Source organism: Musca vetustissima, unplaced genomic scaffold (genome assembly GCF_032173495.1).
Source record: "Musca vetustissima isolate MV318-11 ecotype Yass unplaced genomic scaffold, APGP_CSIRO_Mvet_v1 utg13952, whole genome shotgun sequence".
Classification (NCBI taxonomy): domain Eukaryota; kingdom Metazoa; phylum Arthropoda; class Insecta; order Diptera; family Muscidae; genus Musca; species Musca vetustissima.
Genome location: NW_026880688.1, coordinates 16,299 through 43,901, shown reverse-complemented (window position 1 = coordinate 43,901; position 27,603 = coordinate 16,299). Strand labels below are relative to the sequence as shown.

General features: G+C 30.0%; 1 protein-coding gene across 1 annotated transcript in view; it reads left to right on the top strand.

Moving 5' to 3' along the window:
* LOC133326468 (cell death protein hid) overlaps positions 1-25,579 on the top strand; it is a 29,713-nt gene extending 4,134 nt beyond the window's left edge. Inside the window, exons 2-4 of the mRNA XM_061535101.1 lie at positions 17,351-17,810; positions 18,440-18,626; positions 25,484-25,579. Of these exons, the coding sequence (XP_061391085.1) occupies positions 17,351-17,810; positions 18,440-18,626; positions 25,484-25,561 (725 nt within the window). The 3' untranslated portion in view covers positions 25,562-25,579. The remainder of the gene's footprint in view (positions 1-17,350; positions 17,811-18,439; positions 18,627-25,483) is intronic.
* Positions 25,580-27,603: the final 2,024 nt, after the last annotated feature.

Genomic DNA, 27,603 nt, shown 5'->3' with positions numbered 1-27,603 from the left:
TCAATTTCTCAATTTCTCATTTTCCATTGCTGCATACTTTTAGGCTTGCACCAAATAACCCAATAATTCCTAAAAACACCAAAAAAAACACCAATAAAGTTCTTAATTTCCTCCCAAAACCCCCACAATTTAAATACTCTAATTCATGTAAACTACTATTTTATGTTCATAATTTACTATCATTATTTATTGTGCCGTTTTTTTGCGTTTGGCCCCACTTTAACTCTTTTTAACACTTAAGGTCAATTAGAAAATGGGTTTGTCTAAAAAAAAAATAACGTGAAAAAACTCAAACAACCAAAAACCCCACCAAAACCGAAAGACAGACACACAAAAACATAACAAACGGCACATACATAAACTGAAAAACAAAAAACTCCAACATGAAAACCGTAAAGCTTTTGCCTTTTTTAGGTTCCTTAACCAGTTCCAAGTAGTTTCTCGTTCTCGAAGTGTGTTTGTCGCGTGCCCATATTAACTGCCTGGCTGCCTGCCTGGTGCTCCAGTTGATGCTGGCTTTTTATTTCTTTTTTTTTTTTTGCTTTTTGCCTGTTGTGCCTGCATTTCAAGACACAATCAATTTTTATGCTAAGCATAATATTGTATCTTATGGCATATTAATAGGCCTTACACGCCCACTTTTGTAAATGTGTATATACATGTGTATTTTGTGAGCTGTTTGGGTGTATGTGTACGGTTTTATTTAAAACTACCAGTGATCCATAATCACTGGAAGACAAACAAGCCAGCCAACCAGCCAGCCATGTTGGAGCTGCAAATAAAGTTGTGGTTTTTTGGTTTTTCTTGAGATTTCGATTTTTTTTTATTTTGTTTCTCCTGTACTTCTTCTATACTTCTTAAGAACCAAACTGCCATAACCACAACAGTAACAGCAACAACAACAAAATTGTATATCTTGTAAAGCTCGCGTGCTCAGATATCAAATGACGTTTTAACGTAGTTTTATTGTTGAGGATTTTTTTCGGTTTGGTTTTGACAAAATCTGGAAATTCAAGTTATTTTTTCTGCTTTTACTATTCTTTGTTGTATGTTAAGAAAAAAAAACAGCCAACAACAACACCAACTCCACTACAATACGTATCCTTAGCAAAGAAACTAGTTTTCCTTCCAAACTGACCATTAGTTTTTTTGGGGGGCTTTGTTGGCCACTTTTTTAGGTTGTTAGTTGTGTTTTTGTTGCAGTAATACCTGGTTAGTTGTTGATGTTTTTTTTCATGTAATGTGATGTTTAAGCTTCTGAAAATTACGTAGTACCATGCATATATTATGCAGTAGATTTAATGTAAGGCTCTTTGAAATTTATTGAAATCGAAGTCGAATTGACGCCAATGGGGAATTGGTTAATTAATCGAATCGCATATACTTTTATTGAAAAATATACATCAATTTTCTTTTGAATAGGATTGTTGCTTCTAAAATGGAACTGGAGTGCATACATTTAGGAGTATTTGAACTAAAGATTCGAAACTCAAAGATCTTCATTTTTAAATATTAAATAAGCTATAATTTCTATTCGAAAGATTTTTAAATTTAAAATTGTACTTGCAAACCAAATGTGCTGCATACTTTTAGGATCTTACTCTTGATATATTAATGATTAAAAATAATTAAAGTGCATACTTTTAGGAGTTTATTTCATAAATATTCCAAAATTTGAAGAAAATAATTAATAAAGTTTGGATTTTAATATTATTAAACATACACAGTTATTTAATAATATTAAAAACCCAAATTATAAATTAAATTATAAATACATATTTTCAAAGTCAAACTCAAATTAAAGTGCATACTTTTAGGAGTTTGTTTTTAAAATATTTCAAAATTTTATAAAGTAATTAATATATATATATATATATATATATTAATAATATTGAAAACCACATTTTAAATTGTAAATCAATTTTATTTAAAAATTAAAGCCTACTTTTAGGTCTTTTTCTCTTTTTTAAATTCGCCCTTTGCCTATTTCGCTGCAAATTAAACCTACACACATATCTTTTCCATGCACATTTTTTATATAAACAAAAAACAGAAAAAAGTATCCGCAAATCCCTAATCCACGATGAGTCATCATTGGAAATTATACATAAAAAACAGACGCTAAAAATAAACACACATAAATATTTGCATCCACCACAACATCAGCATCATTGGTGGCAGCAGTGTCATTTTTATACAGCAAGCAAGAAAATAACAGCAACAACATCAGCATCATAAGCAATTTTTCGCTATGTTTAAAATAACAGCAAAAGCAACAACAACACCGGCAGCAGAATAGCACATATATGCCTACAAAGGCAAATTATTGTACATCCATCCCTACCACAAAGAAATATGTGGGGATGTATCTTCAGACATAAATTCACACTCATTAGAATAGGCATTTCCACCTTTTTTTTATACTTCATTCTAAGCTTTGTGGCATTTTATCTTGTTGTTGTTGTCTATGTGGAAAATATTATCATCTTTGCTTTCTGTGTTTACATCCTTTTTCCGGCCGAAGGTGTGAGAAGGAAACAATAGGCAGAAAGCTAACATGCTTTGACTTTATATCCTCATCATCAGCAGCTAGCATCAAATGGAATGCAACCAGCTTAATGTGTTAAAATTTTTAACGCTTTGTGTTGTTGTCAGGCGTTACATTCTGGCATTCTTCACATACACATCACATTCATCACTCACACAGTTACAGCTGTATAACTGCTGCATATTTACTAAAGGCAATGCTCTTGATTTTTCTGCAGCAGCCACTGAGGCTGCTCCAAATGCCTTAAAAAAATTCCCAGCAGAAAAACCTCGCCTGCTATTACTTGCCACATTTTTCAAATGTTTTCATCATGACTTTCTCAGCTCTCTCTTTTTTCGCTCTCATTTGTGTTAGCCTTAAAAAACAGCTGATTTCTGCACAGGTCCAATGTTTATGTTTTTTTATTACCAACATTATTTATATCTTTATTATAAGTTTTGTTTTGCTCAGCAACTTCGTAAAAATAAAAATTTCTGAAGCCTAAAACAGGGCGCGTTCCCATTTTTTTCATTATTTTCATTCTCCTGTGGCCTTTGTTTACTTGGCATTGCAGGCAAACCAAACGAGGAAACAAAGAGGAAAATAAAAAATGGCGGCAAATATGGCCGCCTAGAAACAGCTGCTTTTTTGTTGTATAGGCTCCTCATGGGGTATAGACACCTAATAGAGGGCTCGTCTGGGTTTTTAGGGCTATGACACATTCGCACACACACACAGAGACAAGAGCCTAGCACGTTTGGCGTCTCCGTTTTGCATTATCCTAGAAAACATTGTTTGCTTATTTTTATTTTATGTTGGCATTTTTATTCAATGCCATTGACTTTGTTTACTTTGCTTTTTAGATGGTTTGGAAAATCCCATGAAAAGAGTTTTTCTCAAGTTTTTCCTAAGCCTAGTTACAGTACAAAAAAGGGTTAAAAGAGAGGGGGTTAAAGAGTTATTACTCAAACCCCAAAAATGTTTTTTTCTGTATTTCTTTTCAGGAAGAAAATTCCTTGGTTTGCCTTCCTGTTATCCTGCTACTGCCATGTCTCGACATTCGACCATGAACTAAAACATGGCGTCACAAATTTGATATGATTTTAAAGTTCATTTGTATAGTCTTGAGTAGAGATGAATAAGAAGAAAAGAAAAATAAAAAAATATCTTGGTTTTCTTTAACATTCTTCAGTTGGTCTTCTTGTAGACGACGTCTGTCCCACTGCCTGTCCTAGTCGTCTGCTATAATTTCAAGTGGTCTGATGACAAGATCTAGGAAGTAGATGCAAACAAACCGTTTTTTCTTTTTGTTTTTCTTTTGATGTTTTGTAGGCCCTGCATGGTGGAAGGGGAGCGAGAAGTATTTGCCATTGAGTAGTTGGCTTTCTTTCAATGAATGCCAGCCTGGCTGGTATGCTATAAAACTGTTATTATTTCATTGTTAACCGCCTAAAAGTAGGCAACACAATATAATGTTTGCAAAACAACAATAGGATCCAGGAAATAGGCGTGAAATTATTAATAGATACAGACAGAGTATAGAAATTTTTTTTTTTTATTTTTTACCAGAAAACATTTTTTTATTTTTAATTAGTTGTGAAAAGCTTTGAGAAGAAAATTTAAATTGTGGCCACTTTAATGAATGAAGAAAATAATCACGGGGTTTAATTAACTTTTGGAAAGGAAGTAAAAGAGGGAGAGGAAATTCAAATAAATGGGACCCAAATGGTATACTAAAGAGATTGATTATTATGAATTTTATTTTTTTTTTTTTTATTGTATTTTTTATATTTGATTTTTTATATTAAAGAGATTGATTATTAAGAATTTGATTTTTTTATATTGACTACTTTCAGGATGTTTTTCCCTAGATTCCCTAGAAAATTAATTGATCAAAATTGGTTGTAGCCAAATATGTTTAAGATCTTGGTGGTATAGTAAGAAGAGAAATATAAAATTGATATAATATCTTGCCTACATTTAGGCTGTTTTTGTTTAGGTATTAAATTAGAAAAATTAATGGTCTTTACTTGTATGGTCCATATTGGGAAATTTCTTTTATTTGGCAAAAAAAAATTAAATAATTTGTATACATTGTTATATATCCGATCAGAACATAAAGTTACAATATCGTCAATCTTGTGAGGAAGGTATAAACAAAATATTTTCTATAGCCTACTTTAATGCTCTCTTTAACTTAATCCTTATTGTTCTATATGAATTGCCATAATAACTTGATAGTATTGCCTATTTCATGGAGTATATTTTGAATTCATTTTTTTATAATATAAAAATAATAATTTCGCTTTATGTTGTTAATGTTGTTGCATACCTCAAGGAGCATAATTTTCAAAACTTATTTATTACTAATACATATATTAAATGGAAGATAATGTGTTTCCAATTAATTATCAATTCTCACAAGAGTTATTATATTTATCGCCAAATTAGCAGCTAAATGCTGTGTAAAAAAAACTCGCACATCCAACACTTTGAGAAACTAAAGCGATAAAGCGCCATACACAAGCTACTTAATAATATTAAATTACAACAACTCACATACAAACTACAACAACGTTATAGCAGAACAGCAACAAAAATATCGTTTTGTAAAAAAATATAGATTAATCATCACTACTTTACACTCCATTCTCCATGACTGATATACATACATATATTTACTATAATTGTTTAAACAATGAACACGAGAAAAAAACTACTCTACAATAATTCGCACACATGTCGAAGTGGCAGCCAAAGACGATTCGTGCTGAAATTATAGAAAATAAATATGAAGAAGTAGAAAAAAATCAACGCAATTAAAATAATTGTATTACCAAAAAAATATATAAAGAAGACGAAGAACGACACACCGGCCGACTATGTGTCCCAAGATAACAAAAGAAAATCGCACGTTTTGTTTAGGCTTTTTTTTTTTTTGCGGGTTATACTGTGCAATAATAAACTAAAAACGGAAATTATGCGTCATATTTCCAAGTGTTTACCGACTAGATGGAGAAGAGGAGCCCAAGAAATGGGAACAATAGACGATCAAATGATTGTTAGATGGCAAAATAGAAAACAATGTAAGGCTATTGTGTGAGGTAATATGCAATTGCATCAAATCCCTTAATATTGAGACACTCCAGTCAAGTACGAGCAATAATTAAGAAGTGTTTTCGAAAAAAACAACAACAATTAAAATAATCTTAAACTATTTTCTATTGTTTTTTGTAATGAAGAAACCCTCATTGTGATTACATATGTGCTTAACATATTTTCAAGTTTTAGTTAGAATTACTTAACTCAGTGCTATATTGCCGGTGGAAATTTGTAAACAAAATAAACATTAGTTATTTGAAAAGCTTCTTCTAATTACGCTGGATGTTTGAAAGTATTAAACTTAATTATTAGAAAATGTTAATTGTCATTTATAATTTGATTATTTTTTACTATTGTTGATATTTCTTCTAACCTCACACATGTGCCAGCTGTATTGGCTGCATTAGTCGCGCAAGATTCCCCCTTGAGCTATTCCTAATCTTCACTATTTTTCCGATTTTCTATTTCATTCATTGTAAAATGTCTATATAATATGCAGTTTCCATTAGCTAGCTAAGCAGCAGCATCATCCTCCTCATCACTCACCACAAGCTACGACGAACAACCAGCGTAACAATTGTGCGCCATTATTGATAAGACGAAGGCAGGCAGGCAAACAAATGCGTTCAGTTTATTCGCATTTGTATTTTTAATGTCAAGGTCTAGGCTGCCTTAGGAGTTACATATTGAACTACAAATAAAACTATGACGATTATCATCATTGAAATGATAATGAAAAATATAAAAAAACGAACGAACGCAGAGACCTATAAGCGATAAGAATTTAGTATTTACATTTAATTTCATTACACATGGATAAGTGTGGTGGAAACTGTACCACATGTGATTAGGATTTGAATTAAAAAAAATAAATTTAGGTTAACAATTGAAACACAGAAAATTTTAGTTTAAAATCTAAAACTAGGCTATGTTATGTTGAACTGATAAAAAAAATATGTTAGTATTGAAAAAAGTAAGGCTGTGGACCGGTCTGGCCGGTAAAAACTCAGATTTACAAATATTGTAATGAATCTAGTCTATGTTATTGTGTAGCGATTTTCTCCACCTATAAGTATGTAATGGTTTCTTATTAAATTTGTTACTTCTATGGCATCTTGTATTAGACCTAAAACTAGACTAGCATAATATGATTTACTGCATGTGCGAAGTGGCAGAACACTCCAGCATTTGACATTATTTTCATAGCTGTTTGATCTTGAAGGGATCAATGTTTTATTTCATAAACTTCGAATTGAATCTCTGGCCTAAAAATAGACTAGAATAAATGTATATTTTTTCAGATCCTGAAAATATGCAATGAAAGTATTTTATATGTTCTCCTAAAACTAGACTAGCATAATTTGATTATTTTCGGTGTCTACAAGTATACAACGATTTCCTAAATATACGAAATGGCAGAACTCCCCAACATTAGACACTATTCCCATAACTGTTTGTTCTTGAAGGGATCAGCGTTTCATTTCATAATGAATTTCGGGCCTTAAAATAGACTAAATGTATATTTTTGCAGATCCTGAAAGTATGTATTGAAATTATACTTTAGTATTTTATATTTTCTCCTAAAACTAGGCTAGCCTTTTTTGATTTTTTTTCGGTGTCTACAGGTATGTAATGATTTCCTAAATCTTCGAAGTGACATAAATGCCCAACATTTGACAGGGATCAACATTTCAATTCATAAACTTCGTATGAATTTAGGCCTAAAAATAGACTGGATTAAATCTATATTTCTCAGATACTGAAAGTATACAATGAAACTATACTTTATTATTTTACATGTTCTCCTAAAACTCTAAATGGTTTCTAATCAATTTCGTTACTCCCATGGAATCTGTATGAAAATATACTATAATTAAATAGAAACCAATCTATACTTCTAGGAGCATAAACATATATAAAAATATATTTACCCTAGAAGTATGCATTGGTCTCTGTTTTATTAGTATTTATTTAGTCCATATGTATCCCTTTGTATATTTTGAATTTTGAGCCATACTATATTTTATACATCCTTAACTAAATTTATGCTATTTCGAAAATTCTTCCCAGCATTTACTTCCTAAATCCATATCCAATATTTGGCCTTTATAATGTCAATAGGAAGCGTAGAACAAAATCTAACACTTTCCAAAAATTTTCGTATTCTTCCTTGAACACACTGCTTATTATGGTTAGAATTGCTCATTAGCCATTATTTCCTAACAATTTTCAAATGTCCAAGTTTAGAAGAAACTAAAAAAAAACTATTTTCCTGATACTACCATAAATGCCCCCAGAGAGACTCTCCTTAGAATACTTCAAAAGGAATTTGTCAATAATTTCATCACCTTATTTTCTTTGAAATACAAAAACACGATTTTGGGATATTTTTTTCGTGTCTAACTTGAATTTAGAAAAAAAAAATAAAAATGTCAATCAATTCAACACAAATCTACGATTGACAAATGATTGTCGCTACTTTTGTCAGAAATATTAAATTGAATTTGAAGAACAAAAAAAACATATCTCGTTTCTCACAAAAAATACATAGTAGTGTTGAATCTTAATGAATGATTGAATGTTGACTTAACCAAAATTGAAATCAAAACATGACATGTTGAAAACATGACAAACTTCTCAAAATCAATAACAATAAAATATAACAAAGATCATTGTTAGTTTATTTTATTTTTTGTAACTAATAGGAGCGGCCTTAAACATCAACCAGAACCAAGTAGAACAAAAAAAATAGCTACATACTTATTCTCATTGTAACTCTTCTAATTGTTTAATTAACACATGTTAACAATTAACCGTGGAATTATAAAAATCTACTAATTAATCTCTAAGTTGCTTACCATTTATGGTCAAATAACATTTTCATGTAATTAATAGCCAGCCTTACAACAATAATACAACATCATACGGAAGCTTTACATTTGACCAAAAAAAAAATTGTATCCTCAATTGTACATAAAAGGATTTACACGAAATTTTCTTGATGTTTTTTTTTATTTTTTGACCAAAAATGGTTAAACAAAATCTCCAGGGTAATGACCAATAACGAAATTTCCTAGTAATCGGTAACAGTTAGCTGTAATTAAAAGTCGTGTTAAAAAAAAAAAAAACAAAAACAAAACGGTCTACCTTGATTTATTTATTTCGTTGCTTTTTGTTTTGGGGATATCTGGAACACCTACACATCTACTTGCTCCAACGAACAGCAACATCTTCCATAGTCATCATCATGGTTGTCATGCGCAACATCTGATCTGCCATGCAATCTTAAGTGTGTTTACTTGTTGTTTTTTTGTGTTTTATATTTTTCGGTTAAATCTTCTTAAAATATTTCAATGAACTCTTAACCATATTTGGGTGTATTTCATTCGAAATACAAAAACACAGACAGACAGCCTGTCGGACATCCTCATATGGTCAAACATGCACATTTCAAAAAACCAAAAAAAAATGTTTCACAACCAACCACATGACATGAGTAACACGCGCCAAAATAACTGCAGTTTGGTTGATTGATTTTCAGATCAGCTATGACCAATCAACAAATCACCCACAGTTTGAATGTGTGATTTTGTTTTTTCGACGATCGTGATTATGAATGAGAATTTTATTGATTTGGATTTGTTGTTGTTTTTTTGGTAAAAAATAAAAACGTGCTAAACGAAACGTGTTTTTAGAATCAATTTAGGCAAGCAATATTTTTGTTATTTCTGCGGTTTTTTCAAATTCAATTTGAAATTATAATGACAAAATTGATTTGATTTTTTCTTAGAATTAACGGTTGTTTTATTGGATGACAAATACGGATATGTAGATGAAAGTTTAATAACCCTGGGAAAAAGATTTTTTGTGTAATTTTCGAAAGTTCATTGATTTAAAATTACAATAACATTTCGGGTACATAAAATAAAAGATTTATTGTGAGTCATATTCGAGAAACCGGAATTAGATAAATATGAAACTTGTTGCTTCTTGAAAGGATCAGCGTTTCATTTCATAAACCTCGTATCTTATTTCGGGCCTAAAAATATACCAGATTAACTGTATATATTTTTCAGATCCTGAAAGTATGCAATGAAACTATACTTTATTATTTTATATGTTCTCCTAAACCTCATAATGGTTTCAAATTAATTTCGTTATTCTCTATTTTTTTGCTCCTAGAAGTTTTTAATTTTTTAACTTAATTTAAGTTTTTAATTTTAATTTTCGCTGATCTTACATTGGCCTATACATATATTTTGATATACTCCCCAAACAATCAATATCGTTTAAAATCCTTGTTTAAATTTTATAAAAAAATGTGTTTTCAACAGAAGTTCTTTTCCAGAAAATTCGTGGCATTCGATTACAAAAATAAATTGATAGATAGATAAAGCATACTTTTAGGAGTTAAACAATTCACTTTATGGCATACTATTAGGCGTTTTGATTATACATTTTAGTGTTTTCCTTGGAGAAGTCATATTTAAAGAAAAAATATTGGCAAGTAATATATTTGGGGACATATTTTTTAAAGCATACTATTAGGAGTTAAACCAAAACAACTGATTGCTTAATACAATTCACTTTATGGTCTACTATTAGGCGTTTGGATAATAAATTCTAGTTATTGCCTTACAGAATATATGACTTTTAATATATTCTAGGGCATATTTACGCATATGTATATATACCACCGAAATTTAGATCATAATCCATAAGCAGATTTGAATATAAATGTTGCTTTTTTGCAATGGAAAATTTGTAACCACCACCCCTTCTTAGTTTCCTTTTTCTTCTTACATTTTCCAACTTAGTCACCCAAAAAATTTATTACTCACTCACAATTTTGCCGAAAGTCAAATAATAATTGATCTTTAATTCAAAATGGTAGCCTGAAACTGACCCTTATATTATAAACTACTGGGTACTGTGCTACTAACTCGTTCGTTATGCTCACTTATATAACACAGCAGCAGCAACAACTACAACAACAATAAATGTTAATTATTTTACTTTGACCTCCAATCCTTGATCTCCACTCAAAGGTTGGCAGTCACAGCGGCAGCAGCAACGGCACCAACTGTGATGTTGGAGGTTGTAATACTTAAATTTGCAACATATGACGACGACAATAATACCAGCAGAACATAAGCTTCGAACAACATATTTCATTTAACGAAACATTTGGTTAATGATTAAAGCACAAATCGAAAAAAACTTCATTAAAAAAATAAAAGTGAAAAAAAGAATTATTAGCTATTCTTAAGCATAAGGCCTTTAAGCGATTTTCAAGCCATTTAGCAGAACTTATTAACAAACGAGAGATGGGGAGAGAGGGAGGTAATTGTTCTAACAACAATAACAGCAGCAGCAACATTTAAGCAGCCACTTAAGCATTATGTTGTTGTTGTTGTGTTTTTTTTTCTTCATTGCAACGTGGTCAAACGTGTATAGCCTTTATAAGCAATATAGAAGAGCAGCGTAAAACACGATTTTGTTTTCGCTGAAAAAGGAGTGGTTTAACAACTGCAACAGCAGCCTAGATGAAAAAACAAAAAAAAAACTGAAGACAATTGTTTCTTTAGTTAGTTATTTTAGAACCCTACCCCATTGCCTGCTTGGAACCCTCTCATTGTTAAATAACAACATTAGTGGAATTGCATTTGAAACTTGTTTGATGACGCTTTGATGTATTCCATCTTTTGTGGTGTTGTTTTTGTTGTTGCTGATAGTAATTTTTTTCTATTCTTCTTCGTGTCTAAAGCTTAAGCTGCTGTTGATGACGATGATGACGGCTGCCACCATGGCTATTGCATGCAGCTGGTTAGTCGTCTGTCCGTCTATCATCTATTCCTATGTCTGTCCGTAATCACCTAAAGAAAGAAAAAAAAGCATTTGTTGTTATAAACAATAATTCACGTGCTGGATTTGTTGTGGAACGAACGAAGAACGTACGATCTCTACAACAACTGCTGTTAGCGGCTTGGTCCGCACGTTGTTCGCTGTTCGCAAATGAAGTAAAAAGCGCGCGCTTACTTCAAAACAAATTTAACCTTGAAAATAGCAAAAAAAATCAAACAAACAGCATCGTTAAGATGCAATTCTGCGCAATGCATTGCAATGTTGTTGCTATTTTTTCTTCTTCTTTTTCTTATATTTCTCTATTTATATATGTTACGAATGCGGGTAACAAAACGAGTCATTAGTTGTAATGGAATTATTTTTTCTATTTATTTTTTGTTTTATAGAATTTGAATTGAAATAATGGAAAGGTATGATAAGTGAAGTTGAATTACTAAAGATTCTAAAAAAATAATAAATTTCTTAATATTTTTAAAGAGGGAATAAGTCAAATTTATAAATATGTTGCATACTTTTGGGCGAATTTCAAAAAATAGGCATTAGAAAATCGAATTATTTTGATAGTAAATATTGAGATGTGATGAAGCTTATTCGATTCCAATGGCCGACAATCAGCTGAAATGTTTTCTCAAAAATATATTTACAATTAAAAAAATCATTGCCTACTTTAAGGATCTAATGTTTTAATTCTATTGTATTAAAGGTTTCAGAAAATGTTTCGATTTTTTCTCTTAATTACTTTAATCTGTAAATACTTTAATCTGTAGTAAATATTGTAAAAAATAATTCACTTCTTAATTTTTTTTAATAGGGAATAAGTCAAACTTATAAATATGTTGCATACTTTTAGGAAAACAGATAAACAGACATTCGAAAAATCTAAATATTTTGATAGTAAATATTGAGAAGTGATGAAACTAATTCGATCCCAGTGACCGACAATCAGCTGATATGTTTTCTCAAAGAGGTATTTACTATTAAAAAGCATTGCCTACTTTAAGGCTCTAATATTTTGGTTCTATTGTACTGAAGATTTTAGAACATGTTTCTTTTTTCTCCTATTTTATTAATTCTTGTAACTGATGGTAGAAAATATTGAAAGGCTATTATTAATTCATTTATACTTAATATTTAATATTGCATACTTTAAGGATGTAATATTTCATTTCTTTAGGTTATAGTTTCTTAGGAAAGAAAAATCTAGCTTGTTTTAACCCTTTCAGTGTCAAAAAATTTTTTTGTCGGAATAAAAATCTAAAATTTTGTACTTAAAATCGTATGAAGACACAAAATTTAGAAAAAAAAGCAATTCTTATTTTAACCCTCGGACAGTTTTGTCTGTCTTTCAGCAAAAACAAAGAAATCAATTGTAACGGTACACAGGATAACCGAAAATTTGCAAAGGAAGAGAGTAATTTTAAATGTGGAATATATTCGACAAAAACACTGAAAGGGTTAATCAAAAAATATATTTTGTAACTGATATAAAATTTCGGATTGTCCTTATATAATAATTAAGGATTATCATTCGACAAACCCCTAATAATACACTGCATTATTCTACATGTTTTCCCTTAAGATATTTTCCCACAGATATTTTCTTAATATATATTATTTCATAATTATTATATAAATATAATAATATTTGACTAAAAATATATTGCATACCTTAAGGATGTACAATTTTACTAACATCACAATTAATAAAAAATGTAGCCTACCTTTAGGATGTCAGGAGACCGCCTTCCTCGTTAAGAGTTTTTTTTTATCAAATATATTGCATACATCGGGGTTGGCAAATATGTTGCATACTTTATGGCTGTACTGCTGAAATAGAAAAAAAGTGTTTAGAATGTTTAATTAAAAAATGTGTACAACATTATTTATCATAAATAAAAATGCAATAACAACTTATAATTATTACACCATCATCGACAATTTCCTATCTTTACTATAAGCACATACGTTATTTGTTGAAAAAATTCTAGAAAATTTTGTAAACTAAACACATTTGAGATTTTTTACAATTATTATTATTAACAAATTATAGATTTGCATATGTTGTCTCGCTTTTTTTTATTAATGTATTATAATTATATGCTAAAGAGCCAACAGGTCTGTACGAGTATTCTAAATTCTACATATTTCGTTAAGTGATGAAAACAAAGTTTTTTGCAATAAAAAAAAGACCAAACCCTCCTACTAGCTGTGATGTGTGATGCTAATTGCTGACGATAATTTAATTACAAAATTTATGGTGTTAAAATTTATGACAATTTGACAAATGGTGAAAAAACATGATGAAAACTGAACGAAACAAAATTACAACTAAAACATGATACACGTGCAATTTTGAGTTTTTTTTCTGACAAAAAAAACTCACAGTAACATGCCAGACTCAAAACTTGGCATCAGCGTCACAATGTCTGTTAATAGTTGGTCAAATGTCTGGCATATATTCAATGGATTAACGTTTGAAGTTTTCCATTGAGTTTGTTATTGTTGTATTTTTTCGCGTTTTTTTTTTGCAGCTGACAATAATCAATCATGGCTTAGTTATTGTTAGTTGTTTGCCTGAATTTGTAATCATCAATTATCTACAGCAAATGTCTTTTGGAAGTTAATATAAATTTAAACCTATGACACAAATTGTTGTACATTCGATTGTCGTAGTCCATTGTTGATTGATTTCAATTTTGTTTCTATTTAAACAGATCTCTCTCGAGAATTGCCAAGAATAAGCCTTGAAAAATACCACTTATTGATTTGTGAATTACAAAATCAAATATTTTCGTTTTGAATTCGATTAAAACTATTGTGGCCAAGAATTGTGCTAAATATCAAAAATTGCTTATTAATGGTATTACGAGAGAATGAAGTAGAATTCACAAGAAGGTCAAGTGGTTTTTTAAGTCAAGCGTTAAATAAATTAAAAAATAAATAAAAATTGAAAATTGAATTAAAAAATAAAAAAACAAAATAGCATTATAATATAGCAATACACAATAGAAGCAATTTGATATAACTCCTAAAAGTATGCCATATTTGTGAATAAGTAATACAAACACTAACTCCTAAAAATATGCAATAATATTTAATTATGCCATTCTGTCTCAATTCTTTCATTAGAGCTTTTAACAGCTGGCATATTATTTTTTATTTACTATTATTTATCTATAATAAATATATTTATTTATAAAAAATGTTCCTACACTCCTAAAAGTATGCATTGATAAACGAAATATTATTAATATCTCCCCAAAAGTCAACATTCTTTCGAGGTAAACTTGCATTTTATTTAAATTTAATTTTTTAATTGCCACTTAAAATTAAAGTTTTGATTTGTTTAATTTTTTGTTCGACAAAAAAAAAATAATTCCTTTTATGTTTGAAATGAGTTTTAACGACTTGTTTTTTTGTTCTTGGTGTTATTCAACTGTCATTGCTAGTTTTATAACCTTTTGCATTCGTGCACTGTACCGGTTGTAAGATCGTAAAAATATATTTTTTTTTACCTTTTTATATATTTGCTTGGGACCAACCAGAGTGTGATATGACAAAACACCATTTAAAGGAGGCAGCCATAAAATGGAGGACATGCAGGTTCTTTTTTCGGTGTCATAAACAATTTTGCATAATATTTATTATTGTCGTTGTTGCTGTTCCCAGCAGTGCAAATCAAATCATTTAAACGGATTGCTGTGACTATTCTGGCAATTTTATGATGGCTCAAAGTAATAAAAGCATTTTTCTGTTGTTTTTCTGGTTACCAGAATTTACTACTGTGGCAAATTCTTATCTTATTTTTCAGCTAAATGTCTAGACATTATTTTAGATCGTTTTTCTTTAATTTTATTTTACTAACAAATCAAATGCCTTGTATTTAATTCTTTTACAAAAAGATTGATTACTCTAAGTCTAAGGCACACACACACACAGAAAATGTGTGTTAATGATATCAAGCCGCAAGATATGCATTTTCATGGATGCGCTGTTCATCATCAATTCGCACTGAATGCAATTGTATTTTAAATAAATTAAATGCATTATCGTTAATCTTAAATTGTCTGCAATTTTATGCAAATTTTCTGGTTGTCAGTCTGTTTGTATGAATGTATGTCTGTCTGTCTCTCGGCTTGTCTTTCCATCTGTTGTTCACATTACACCTTCTTGCCAGGCCGGCAGTTACAGATACGGGCAACTCGAGCGTACCAACCATACCAAGTGATGTGCATAATTTATCATAATAAAATACCAACAACTCTAAACATCAAGCCGAACCGAACAACCAGTTTTGTTTTTGTGGTTGTTGCCCGTTTACAATAGCTGCAATTTATTTGCCACCAACAATAATAAAGAGTAATAAAATCAACAACAATCAGGTGTAGTTTCAGGGTCAATGTGTCTAAATAAAAAAAATATATACAACAACATTACCGATTCGCAAAATATACGACAGTGACGACGACAAATGACGACGTTGTTGATGACAATTAACTTCCAGTGCTTAAAACACTACTAACACCATTCCAAGACTTGGGGCTTTAGACCAAAGGAAATTTAATTGAACCCATTGTGACACCAGGAGGTCTCAAGCAATCCAACTAGAAAGTGGGAAAGGAAATGGTCGTTTTGGTTTTCGGAAACTGGAATTTCATAAGGAAAACTGGGATTTTATAAGGACTCCTGAATTATGTTTATGCATCTTTGAGGGTTCCTTACAAACTTAGAAGCTGGGGGCTTCAGTTCAAAAAGTATTTAAAATCCAACTAATTGATGTGTCAAACGTCCTGCTTCCGAAATTTTTGAAATCGTGGGATTCCGAGCTCTTAAAAAAGTGCTTTGTAAACATTCACACAAACGGATCTGGCGGTCCTTCAAAATACTAAAGTTCGGAATTAGTATTAAAAAATTATGGCGGATTTTTCAAATACCTCTAGACTTGAGAATTTAACTTTTAAGATATATCCCATGCTCGAAAAGCTGGGGTCTAGGGTTATCATTCGGATATATTTTAGAGATCTTCTCTCGGTAAAGAGCCATTGAGGTTTTGTAATTGGAATTGTATACCCTCCGTATTTTAGTCATATACAATGCAGACCAGAAATACTTTCTATGCCTTCAAAAATGTGTTTTCTATTTTCCCGTCACTCTTAAATTTTCCGGTCAGGTCGACAAATTATGAAAAAATATTAATTTGTCTCAAAATATTTTTTTCCTCAAATACCCCTCCACTCACTTATGGGTTAATATCTGCTGAAATGTCCAGTTTCTTATGTTTTTAGAATGAATACAGAAAAACATTAATATTTAAAATAATTAAGAGTTTTTTTATTGCATACATTCTTTATTGTTAAATATGAATAATAAACAAAATCGAATATCACTTAATTTAGCCCGCAAGCAAGCATTCTACAGAACGCAACTCAAATCGAGACAATATTCATTTCATATCAACTGTAAAACGGCCAGAGGCATGAGTTGAGATCGTAGGCGTTTTGACAGGCGCCATAATTATATGCATTTTATACAAGGGATAAAAAGAATCTTTCTATAGCAAAAAATCAACAACAACAACAGCAATTTGTAAATTGTTTTTATTAAATATGTAAAGTAGATTGTCAACTATTCACAATTGATTAAATTTTGCTTGCTAATGACTTTGTGTTGTAGCTGTGTAATTTTTTTATCGGCATTACATTTTATTTATGGCAGTGGAGATTAATTGAAATTAATGGGAATTTAAAGAAAAGTTGTCATTTCGAAATGATTTATTTCTGAATATTAAAAATAGACTTTAATTTGTGTATTTTTTAGTTTAATTTATTTTTCTTTACTTTTTTTTGTCAATTTCAGGTGCTCCCGTTTTCCAATATCCCACACCACCCAGTCCCTCCTGCTCTGTACACAGTCCGAATTACACGGGCGGTGATGTTTTCTTTCCACGCAGCCGCAGCACCCCACGTACACCCCGCACAAGTGTTAGCTTTGCTGCCGGCGATGAAGTGAATTTTTTCCATCAGTCAGCACCGACATGTTCAAGTTCGGCCCAAACATCACAGGCACCACAGTCAGCACCGCCTGTGCCACAAAGTAGTAGTCATCAATATCTGCCACCGCATCATCCGCATTATCCTCATTATCCACATTTTGGCTATCATCAATATGGACCGGGTTATGTTCAATATACGCCACCGCCCACACCCACCACAGCTAATGCCACGACGTCAACAGCGGCGGCCGGTTTGTCAGTTAGTTCAGGACCCAGTGGTGCTCACCGAAGTTTACATCGAAGTCTTTCGGATACAGCCAGACGGTAGGTATTTTATATAGACAGACAATTACTCCCCATATTTTTGATAGGCCTTTTGAATTTTAATTATAGACAATTTTGTTTTCCCATCACAGCATCTAATAAATTTTCCAGACAATTGACACCCTTTCTTAAGTAGCTTACATCAAATAATAATATTTTCCCATACTCCATAGAGTCTTTGACCAAAGTCCATTGGCCTCCTTGTTATACAAAAAATTTTTTTAATAGTAAAATTTTTAATTCTCCCATGAAATGGCAAAGCAGACTTTTAATTACCACAAAACGGCCAGTAAGCCACAATGGGCCACCACGACCATCACCACATGTGGATGACACACTCAGAGTCTGCCTTGTTGCTGTTGTTGTTGTTATTTTTCCATTTGTCTATAATCCGCAAGATAAGGCTGTTTTAAGTCTGTCATTATTCCAGTTGCAAGTTTTTTTTTATTTTTGTAATTCCTTCATTTCTTGTCAATCGTTTTATTTAAGCTTGATTGGCGTATTGTTATGATTTGCATTTGCAACCAATTAATCATTGTTGTTTATTTTTAATTAATTATTTTTAACATTTGTAATTTTTTCTTTTCTTCTTTTCCATTTCCTTCCCACGCCTTTATAATTATATATAGATCACGTTTGACCTCAACGGGCGAAGATGAACGTGAATATCAAAGTGAACATGAAACGAGTTGGGATGAATTCGATGATCGTTATGATAATTTTACGGCTGGCCGTGAACGATTACAGGAATTCAATGGCCGAATACCGCCACGTAAGAAGAAAAAGGATGTGCCAAAACCGAAACCGGAAAAGAAGGTGAGTTTATAAGGGAAACAAATTTCAATTAAAACAAAAATCAGTCATAGATTTTCAACGTAAGGATTCAGCCTGAAAATATGCAATATTTCGGCTCAGATTCCATTTAAAAATTAATACTGTTTTGCAATCTAAAAATATGCATTATTATGTCATAGGCTCAAAAATTTTCTTTTAAAAAATCCACGCCTAATTGTAGGCTAAAAATATTATTTTAAAAAAATCTACGCCTAATTGCAGGCTAAACAATATTCTTTTAAAAAATCCACGCCTAATTGTAAGCTAAAAAATATTCTTTTAAAAAATCCACGCCTAATTATAGGCTCAAAAAATTTCTTTTAAAAAATCCACGCCTAATTGTAGGCTTAAAAAATTTCTTTTAAAAAACCCACGCCTAATTGTAGAATTAAAAAATTTATTTTAAAAAAATCCACGCCTAATTGTAGACTTAAAAAATTTCTTTTAAAAAATCCACGCCTAATTGTAGGCTTAAAAAATTTATTTAAAAAAAATCCACGCCTTATTGTAGGCTTAAAAATGTTCTTTTAAAAAATCCACGACTAAATTTAGGCTCAAACTTTTTCGTTTAAAAAAATCAACGCCTAATTGTAGGCTTAAAAATTTGCTTTTTTAATCCACGCCTAATTGCATGCTTAAAAATTGTTGTTGTAGGCTTAAAATTTATTTAAAAAAATCGACGCCTAATTGTAGGCTTAAAAAATTAATTGAAAAAAATTATTTTAAGCCCAGAAATAACTCCTGATTGTCATATCGTAATCTTTTCCCCTTTCACTGTCCTTGTTTGAATTTCTTGACCCCACGTGTGAGCAATGAATTTCACACATTCTCTGCTTAAATAATTTTCAATATCTAGAATCAAATTAAACCCATGTAGAACTTAACAATGCATTTTTGATTATTTTTTTCCATGCCATTTTTTGAGAAACGGATGGCCTCTCTCTTTGGCTCGACAATTAAAGTATTTCATGGCTAGATCGTCTCTCAAAAAATCAGAAGAAAAAACTAAAACAACAAAAAATCAACCTAAAACCTATAAATAAAATGCAAATTTGCGATAAAAATTAATTGCGCAGCAACCCAGCTAGCAGTGTAACGTTGTTGTTGTTGTAGTGGTAGGATAATAAAATTAAAAACTTTTTACCATACAACAACAACATTTATGCATTTGAATATTCGAATACTACGGCTGTTGGAGCTACTCCTTCAATTCATAGCTGTTACTATTCTTGTTGTAGTCGTCGATGCAATGTTGTTGTTGTTGTAATATACAAAAGATTTCATAGACGACCAGTGATTGTGCAGTGTCTCTGCTGGCTGCTTGTATTTTGTTTAAACCGCGCCCTGCCATGTACTTCAACGCTTGCAACGCTTCGTTAAGTTTGCTGTGTAGTACTAGTCCGTTTGTTGGTTTAGTTTCTTTATTTTGATTTGATTTTTTCTACATATTCACAGTGCTCCCCATTACAACAATTTACACACAGTGCACACACATGTGTCACTTTCAACTCAAAGCCATAAAAAGCCCAGAATTTTTGTAAAGTTCTTTCTTCGTTTTATTTTTTATTTTAGATTGTCAGTTCGTTCATTTTTATTGTTGCTGTTGTTTTCTCATAGTTAAGTTTTCGTTTCGTTTTTTCTTTCTTTTTTGTACAACTCGTGCTGTGCCCTGTTGCAGTTCCAGCTTGAGCTTTGCTAAAGGAAATCAAACAAAGGATTAACTATTGTCGGTTTAAAGAAGACTCTCGTTCGAATGTAGTTTAACAAAAAACATTCGAACAGAAAAAATAAAATCAACTAAAGGTTGTTGTTATTTTGAAAACAACGACCATTAACAATTATTTACAACGTAATTTTTTTGTTGGAAAATGTTATAATGAAAATGTTCATTAATGTCGCGATTATATTAATTAACAATGAAGGAGCTACATGGAAATAAGGGCTCCAGAACAACATCAACAACCGAAAACGAACAAAGGCTTGGTGGAGCAACAATGTTCCGCCAAAGTTCAAAATTGCCATAAAAACTTTGATTAGGTGAAGAGATGAACAATTAAAACTGATGGCACCATGTTATGTTTTAATTAGCAAAAAGGGGTAAATTTAAAAAATAATATAATTTTTTTAAGGTTCGTTAAGTTTTGTAGAGAATGGAGATTTTAAGGTTTAAATTTCAGACATGAGGGAGATGAAAAAAATCTCATCGTATTAAAAAATGCATGCCATATTGGAAAATTAAAAAAAAATTCTTTTTAAAAAATCCACGCCTTATTGGAGACTTAAAAAATATCCTTTTAAAAAATTCACGCCTTATTGGAGACTTAAAAAATTTCTTTTTAAATATCCACGGCTTGTTGGAGACTTAAAAACTATTTTTAAAAAATCCACGCCTTAATGGAGACTTAAAAAAATTCTATTTAAAAAATCCACGGCTTATTGGAGACTTAAAAAATTTCTTTTTAAAAAATCCACGCCTTATTGGAGACTTAAAAAATTTCTTTTTAAAAAATCCACGCCTTATTGGAGACTTAAAAAATTTCTTTTTAGAAATCCACGCCTTTTTGGAGACTTAAAAAATTTCTTTTTAAAAAATCCACGCCTTATTGGAGACTTAAAAAATTTCTTTTTAAAAAATCCACGCCTTATTGGAGACTTAAAAAATCCACGCCTTATTGGAGACTTAAAAAAAATATTTTAAAAAAAATCCACGCCTTATTGGAGACTTAAAAAAAATATTTAAAAAAGAAATCCACGCCTTATTGGAGACTTAAAAAATGTCTTCTTAAAAAATCCACGCCCTATTGGAGACTTAAAAAAAATTTTTAAAAATCCACGCCTTATTGGAGACTTAAAAATTTTCTTTAAAAAATCCACGCCTTATTGGAGACTTCAAAAATTTCTTTTAAAAAAACCCACGCCTTATTGTAGGCTTCAAAAATGTCCTTTAAAAAATCCACGCCTATTGGAGACTTAAAAAATTATTTTTAAAATATCCACGCCTTATTGGAGACTTAAAAAATTATTTTTAAAAAATTCACGCCTAATTGGAGACATAAAAAATTATTTTTAAAAAATTCACGCCTTATTGGAGACATAAAAAATCCACGCCTTATTGTAGGCTTAAAATATTATTTTTTTTAATTTATGAATTCTTAATTATCTTCCCATAATTATTATATGTCCCTCATATTTGCATACATTACTCGTTAGTCGTTTAATTTTTAAGTGGTGTTTTTTTTTCAAGTGTGAACTGCAATTTGTCACTTGTGTGAAGCGTGTTATTGCTCCATGACTTGACGGCAATGATTTGTTTTCTCTCAATACGTTTATTTCATTTTTTCGTTTTTTTTGTATTCGAATGAGTTTTATTTCTCTGGCCGCTGTGACTGACTCTATATATTTCTTTATGCATCACCGGGTATTGCTGGCTAGCTGGTTGTTGTTGTCTTCCTTAGCTAGCTGCAGTTCACATTTATTTCTTTTGGTTTGATTGTAAATGATTTGTTGCAGCCGATGCCGACAATTCATGTTGCATACAACAGCACGTGCAGCTGAGATATGGATGATGGTGGTGCTGCTGTTGCTGCGAACAGATGTAGAAAATTTCCTTGATTTTATTGCTATTTATTTTTTTTTCTTTCTTGCACATGGCAAAGCGAGTAAAAGTAGAAAAATCGCGTCAGAAAAAAAGCTTAAGAAAATGTGTAACATTTGTCGATTGTGTGCTGGCTGCTGTTTATTTTGTTTTATGGCCATTTATGAGTTAATGACCTTTAGTGTTACAAAATAAAAAAATTATGTTGATTTTTTTTCAAACTTTTCGTATCATTATATTTGTTTGCTCTCCTTTTCTTTTAAATTAACAAGTATTGAAGAATTTATGACTTTGAGAAAAATGCTAATGATATGTAACGAAAGATTTGCTTTGGAAGTCATTAAAGGAAAAATAAGGAAGTGAAATAAATTTCATGGGAAAAACTAATGGAAAAAAAGTTCTTTTGAAAATATATAAAATGAATCCAAAATAAAAATAAACCAGTGTGAGCGTGTTATTGCTCTATGACTTGACGGCAATGATTTGTTTTCTCTCACAACTACCACGAACTCTAACTTTCTGAGGATGTTTTGTATTCGAAATATTTTTATTTCCCCCTCTTGTACAGCCCCCTCTTGTACAGTCCTTCTAATTACTTGTCCAGATTACCTTCACGGTGGGTGTGTTGTGATTTTCGGATTATACTCTACTAAAACACACAAAAAATTATGTTGTTGCCATTTCATCCCAAAATTTTAATTTGATCATCACAAAATTGTAGGCTTTTGTTCTTGATTGTAACTTGAACTTCATGTTTCAAAGCCATCAGCGCGATATCTCCCTTTAATGTGGTAATGGATTACTAAATAATATCTGAATACGTAAGCATGGTGGTATTGCTGTTGCTGCACATTCGAACAGATGTAGAAAATTTCCTTGATTTTATTGCTATTTATTTTTTTTTCAACTCTTGCACATGGCAAAGCGAGTAAAATATAAAAATCAAATTTTGTAACACAAAAGCTTAAGAAAATGTGTAACATTTGTCGATTGTGTGCTGGCCTGGCTGCTGTTTATTTTGTTTTATGGCCATTTATGAGTTAATGACCTTTAGTGTTACAAAATAAAAAATTACTGTTGATTTTTTTTTTGTTTGCTCTCCTTTTCTTTTAAATTAACAAGTATTGAAGAATTTATGACTTTGGGAAAAATGCTAATGATATGTAACGAAAGATTTGCTTTGGAAGTCATTAAAGGAAAAATAAGGAAGTGAAATAATTTTCATGGGAAAAACTTATGGAAAAAAATTCTTTTGAAAATATAAAATGGATATAAATAAAAAAATTCTAAAATATTTATTTAGCTGTCCTCCATTTCATACATGTAAGAAGCAAAACATGTAAGAACAATTTTCGTAGGAAACATTTTGAAAAAATAACTCAAAATATTTATTTGGCTGCCTTCGACCCTATACTTCTAAGATAGCCTGTAAGGATGAAAAAAGGAAGTAAAATAATGTGCATAAACAAAATTTTGAACCAAAATCTCAAAATATTTATTTGTGTATTTTCATCCTAGGAAGAAGGCCTGTAATGTTCTAGATATCCCCCATTCCTTATTTTGCAATTGTTACTTATCTAGATATCCCCATCCTAATCTTTAATAACTATAATTATATTAAATTAAATCTTTTTCGTGTTCTAATCTCGATTTTACTGCCAACAAAGAAAAATCTTTGTCTTAGTTGTGGTAACAAAACTACACCCCAGAGTATAATAAACACGCACATAGTTCTGAACATTTTTACTTAAAGAGGCAGTTTATCAACATAATCTCTCCCCTTAGCCCGCCAAAGTGATAAGGTGATGTGACCCAGTTTAGTCCAGCAGCCACATCATCATTGCAATTAAAGGTCCTTTTTGTGGCAAAAACAACAAATAACATTTGGTCAACATCCTTATGTTTATTAACCATTGACCATTCACAGTTCATAACAATGAACTGACCACACCACCACTGACCCCAAACAGCATAAAGAGGCTATAGGGATGAAAATGTTCTCAACTTCTTCTGGCTTTTGTTATGAAAATGCCATAAATAATTTTCATGACTTTTTCATTGCAAAATTTGTGTGTGCGGAATAGGGGCGCAAAAATTCTACTGCTAACATAATAATAATCACTTTACTTGTTGTTTTTGTGTGTCTGGGTGTTTTTGCAACAATACTCAAATAATTATATTTAATAAATTTTGTGTTACAGTTTTTCTGCCCTGTTCCCCTCAGTGATGAAAAAGAAAACACTTGTGTCCTTTATAACCAAAAATATATGCTGGTCAATTGTATCGAATTGCAGGGGGGAGGAGGATAAACGTTTAATGCTATTATTGAAATATTTTTCTGTTTTTGTTACTGCATTTTGGTTGTGAATAATTTGTTCTATTTTTTCCAGCCTGACATTTATGATAATTTATTGGTATTTTTTTTCTCACTCTCTTCTATGTCAGGCGTTTGAATATGAATAGCAAATAATAACAGATTTGTTAACGCTTGAACAGTTTCAGTGTCCACTGGCAATTGGATTATGAGATACTGAAAAGGACATTAACAACAAGTGTAGATTTTTTGTTGGAGAGGACAATTCATTTTTCACAAAAAAGGCATATATTTGTTTTGTATCAGAAAAAATAATTCCGATATTAGAAAAAATATTTTATTACAAAAAATTGTATTTAAAAAATTTTATTAAAATCCATAGGAAAAACATCCTTAACAAAAATGCATATATTTATATTTCGAAAATCTTGGCTGCAAACTTCAATCATTATTTGTGGAAAATCGCCGATTTTTTACCAAAAACCAAGTTACAAAATAAGGAAGATCTTCACCGATTGGCTTTATCCTAGTTCATCCTAGCAAAAAAATGTTTAGAGAAAAACGTGTTTAAAGTTTGAGAAGCCCTTCAGCCGTCACTTGATGCTGACAAATAAATCGGCTATATCTTCAAGAGTTCTTGAGATTTTCACTTGAAATTTTGTAGGGACATTCATTAATTAGTGTAGATTAGAATTATATGAACAAAAAATTTGACCCCGAGAATGGGGGGCCCCTTAAGTTCGACACGACAAAGAAGAAACTAGCTTAAAAATTCTGATTAATTTTAAAACCTAACAAAATTTTTCGGAAAATAAATAAAAATTATTTAGAATATATAATATCGAAATTTTAAACTTATTTTATTTTTAATAAAATTTATTTAATTTTTTTTATTAATTTTCTAATATCCTTTTCCCCCTCTCTTTTCAGGAACAAAGCTTTACATGGCCCGCAGTTGTTACGGTCTTTGTATTTGCCATGGGTTGTGGTTTTCTTGTGGCCCGATGAGTTTTGGCCTATGAATAGGGGCCAAGCTAAAGAACAACACAGTGGGAACAATTCTTCTCTAGATACAAACAAAAAAAACAACAACAAAAATGCACAGCAACAACAACAACGAATTTATTTTTCATAGCAAAAAATAAACAAACAGAAACAAAAACCACACAAAAGTTAAAACAACTCGTCTAGTTCATTGTTTGTGAGTCAAAATAAAACCATGTGGAGGAGATACGTAAATAGAGGCGGAAAGCTGCCGGTAGCCGTATAATGATGGGGTGCAACGAAGCACAAATTGAGGTAGTTTAAACACAAAAATAAAATCCTCTACCGCTCAGAGGATATACCTAAAAACACACACATACACCACATATATATACACACACAAATAAATAAAACCGCCCATCAAAAATTTGGGATAGGGAATAACAGTTTTTTTCAAGAAAAAGTAACAAATTCTCAAAGAAAAAGTCACATTTTTTATACAAACAATAAAAAACAAAACACAATTTAGACTGGCAGCAAACAAAACAAGACAATTAAATAAATATTTTTTGATAAAAATGAAATGTCATTTTACATACAGATATATATAGAACTGAGATTTTTGGAATCAACTTCTTTTTTGATACAAACTTTACAAATAACACAAATAAAAAATACAAAAGAAATCTAAAAAAATACAAAAATATTTTTAAGAGTAATAAAAATTTTTGGAACAATTTTTTGCTAATAAAAAAAAACTAAAATAAATATATTTTTTGGCTAAATATTTACACATAGTATCATATATATATTTAATGGAGCTTGAATACAAAATCAATTTTTATTTGCTGTTACAAAGAAATCTTAAAAAAATACACAAATATTCTTCTATGCCTATCTTAATACTTAAAACCTTATAGTTATATATACTCATATGCTATATACCACCATTTTTTATCTACAGTATTCTTTTTTATATTTTTACAACAAATACAATGAATTTTTGTATACAAAGGTATTGAAAAAAATATTCTTAAATTAAAAAAAAATATTCAATGGTTATGAAAATAGCAAGGAAAAATGAATACCAAAATGTTTATTGTTTAATTTTGAAATAATTTTAATTTTAAATTTTGACGGACTCGAATATAAATCTTAAATTCAATGAATTAAAAAATTGCAATTCTGGACTGTTATAATATTTAAATTTTATAAATAAAAATTCAACATTGCTATTATTTTATTTTGAAATCAAATATTTTTTGTTAATATTTGATAAAATATTATAATTTTCCTATACAAGAAAATCAAGTTATATATTTTTATTATATAATTTTGTAAATAATTTTTTTGTAAAAACAACTTTGAGATTATAGTATTTTTTTCGTTTAAATTAATTTTGTTTCTAAATTTTTTCCTATTTGAATTAACTTTCTTTGATTTATAGCATATAAATTCTTATAAAAATACAAAAAAAAAATAAAACTCAACAATTAAATAAAAAACCTTATTTATATATTTTTAAAAATATGTAAACTTTTCGAATATAAAAAATTAGTTAAATTTAATATGACAAAAATATTTATTTTTTTATCACAAAAAAAAAAACATTTAAAATGTTAAAATCCTAATTTGTAAAAAAAATGTGCCAAAAAAAAAAATTAATATATTCAAAAATGTTTTATTTTTAAATTCACTTTCCTAAAATTTGCTAAACAAGTAATACACAAATTTAATTTCAATTCATTTTTAATATTTTTTATATATTTCAAAAATAAATAAGAATTTAATTTAAAAATTAAATTCAATTGTAAAATTGTAAAAATTGCTTTAAAAACATTTTTTTTTTAATAATTTATTTTCATTTAAAAAATTTTCAAATTCCTCCATTGATTTTTAAATTTTTTTTTTATATATAAAAAAAAAATTATAATTTTTTAAAAAAACCATTGTAAAATTTTAAAAATTGTTAAAAAATATTTTTTTTAAATTAATTCAATATTCATTTTCATTTAAAAAATTGAATTTTAATTTTTAATATTTTGAAGGCATTTCAATGGTTTTTG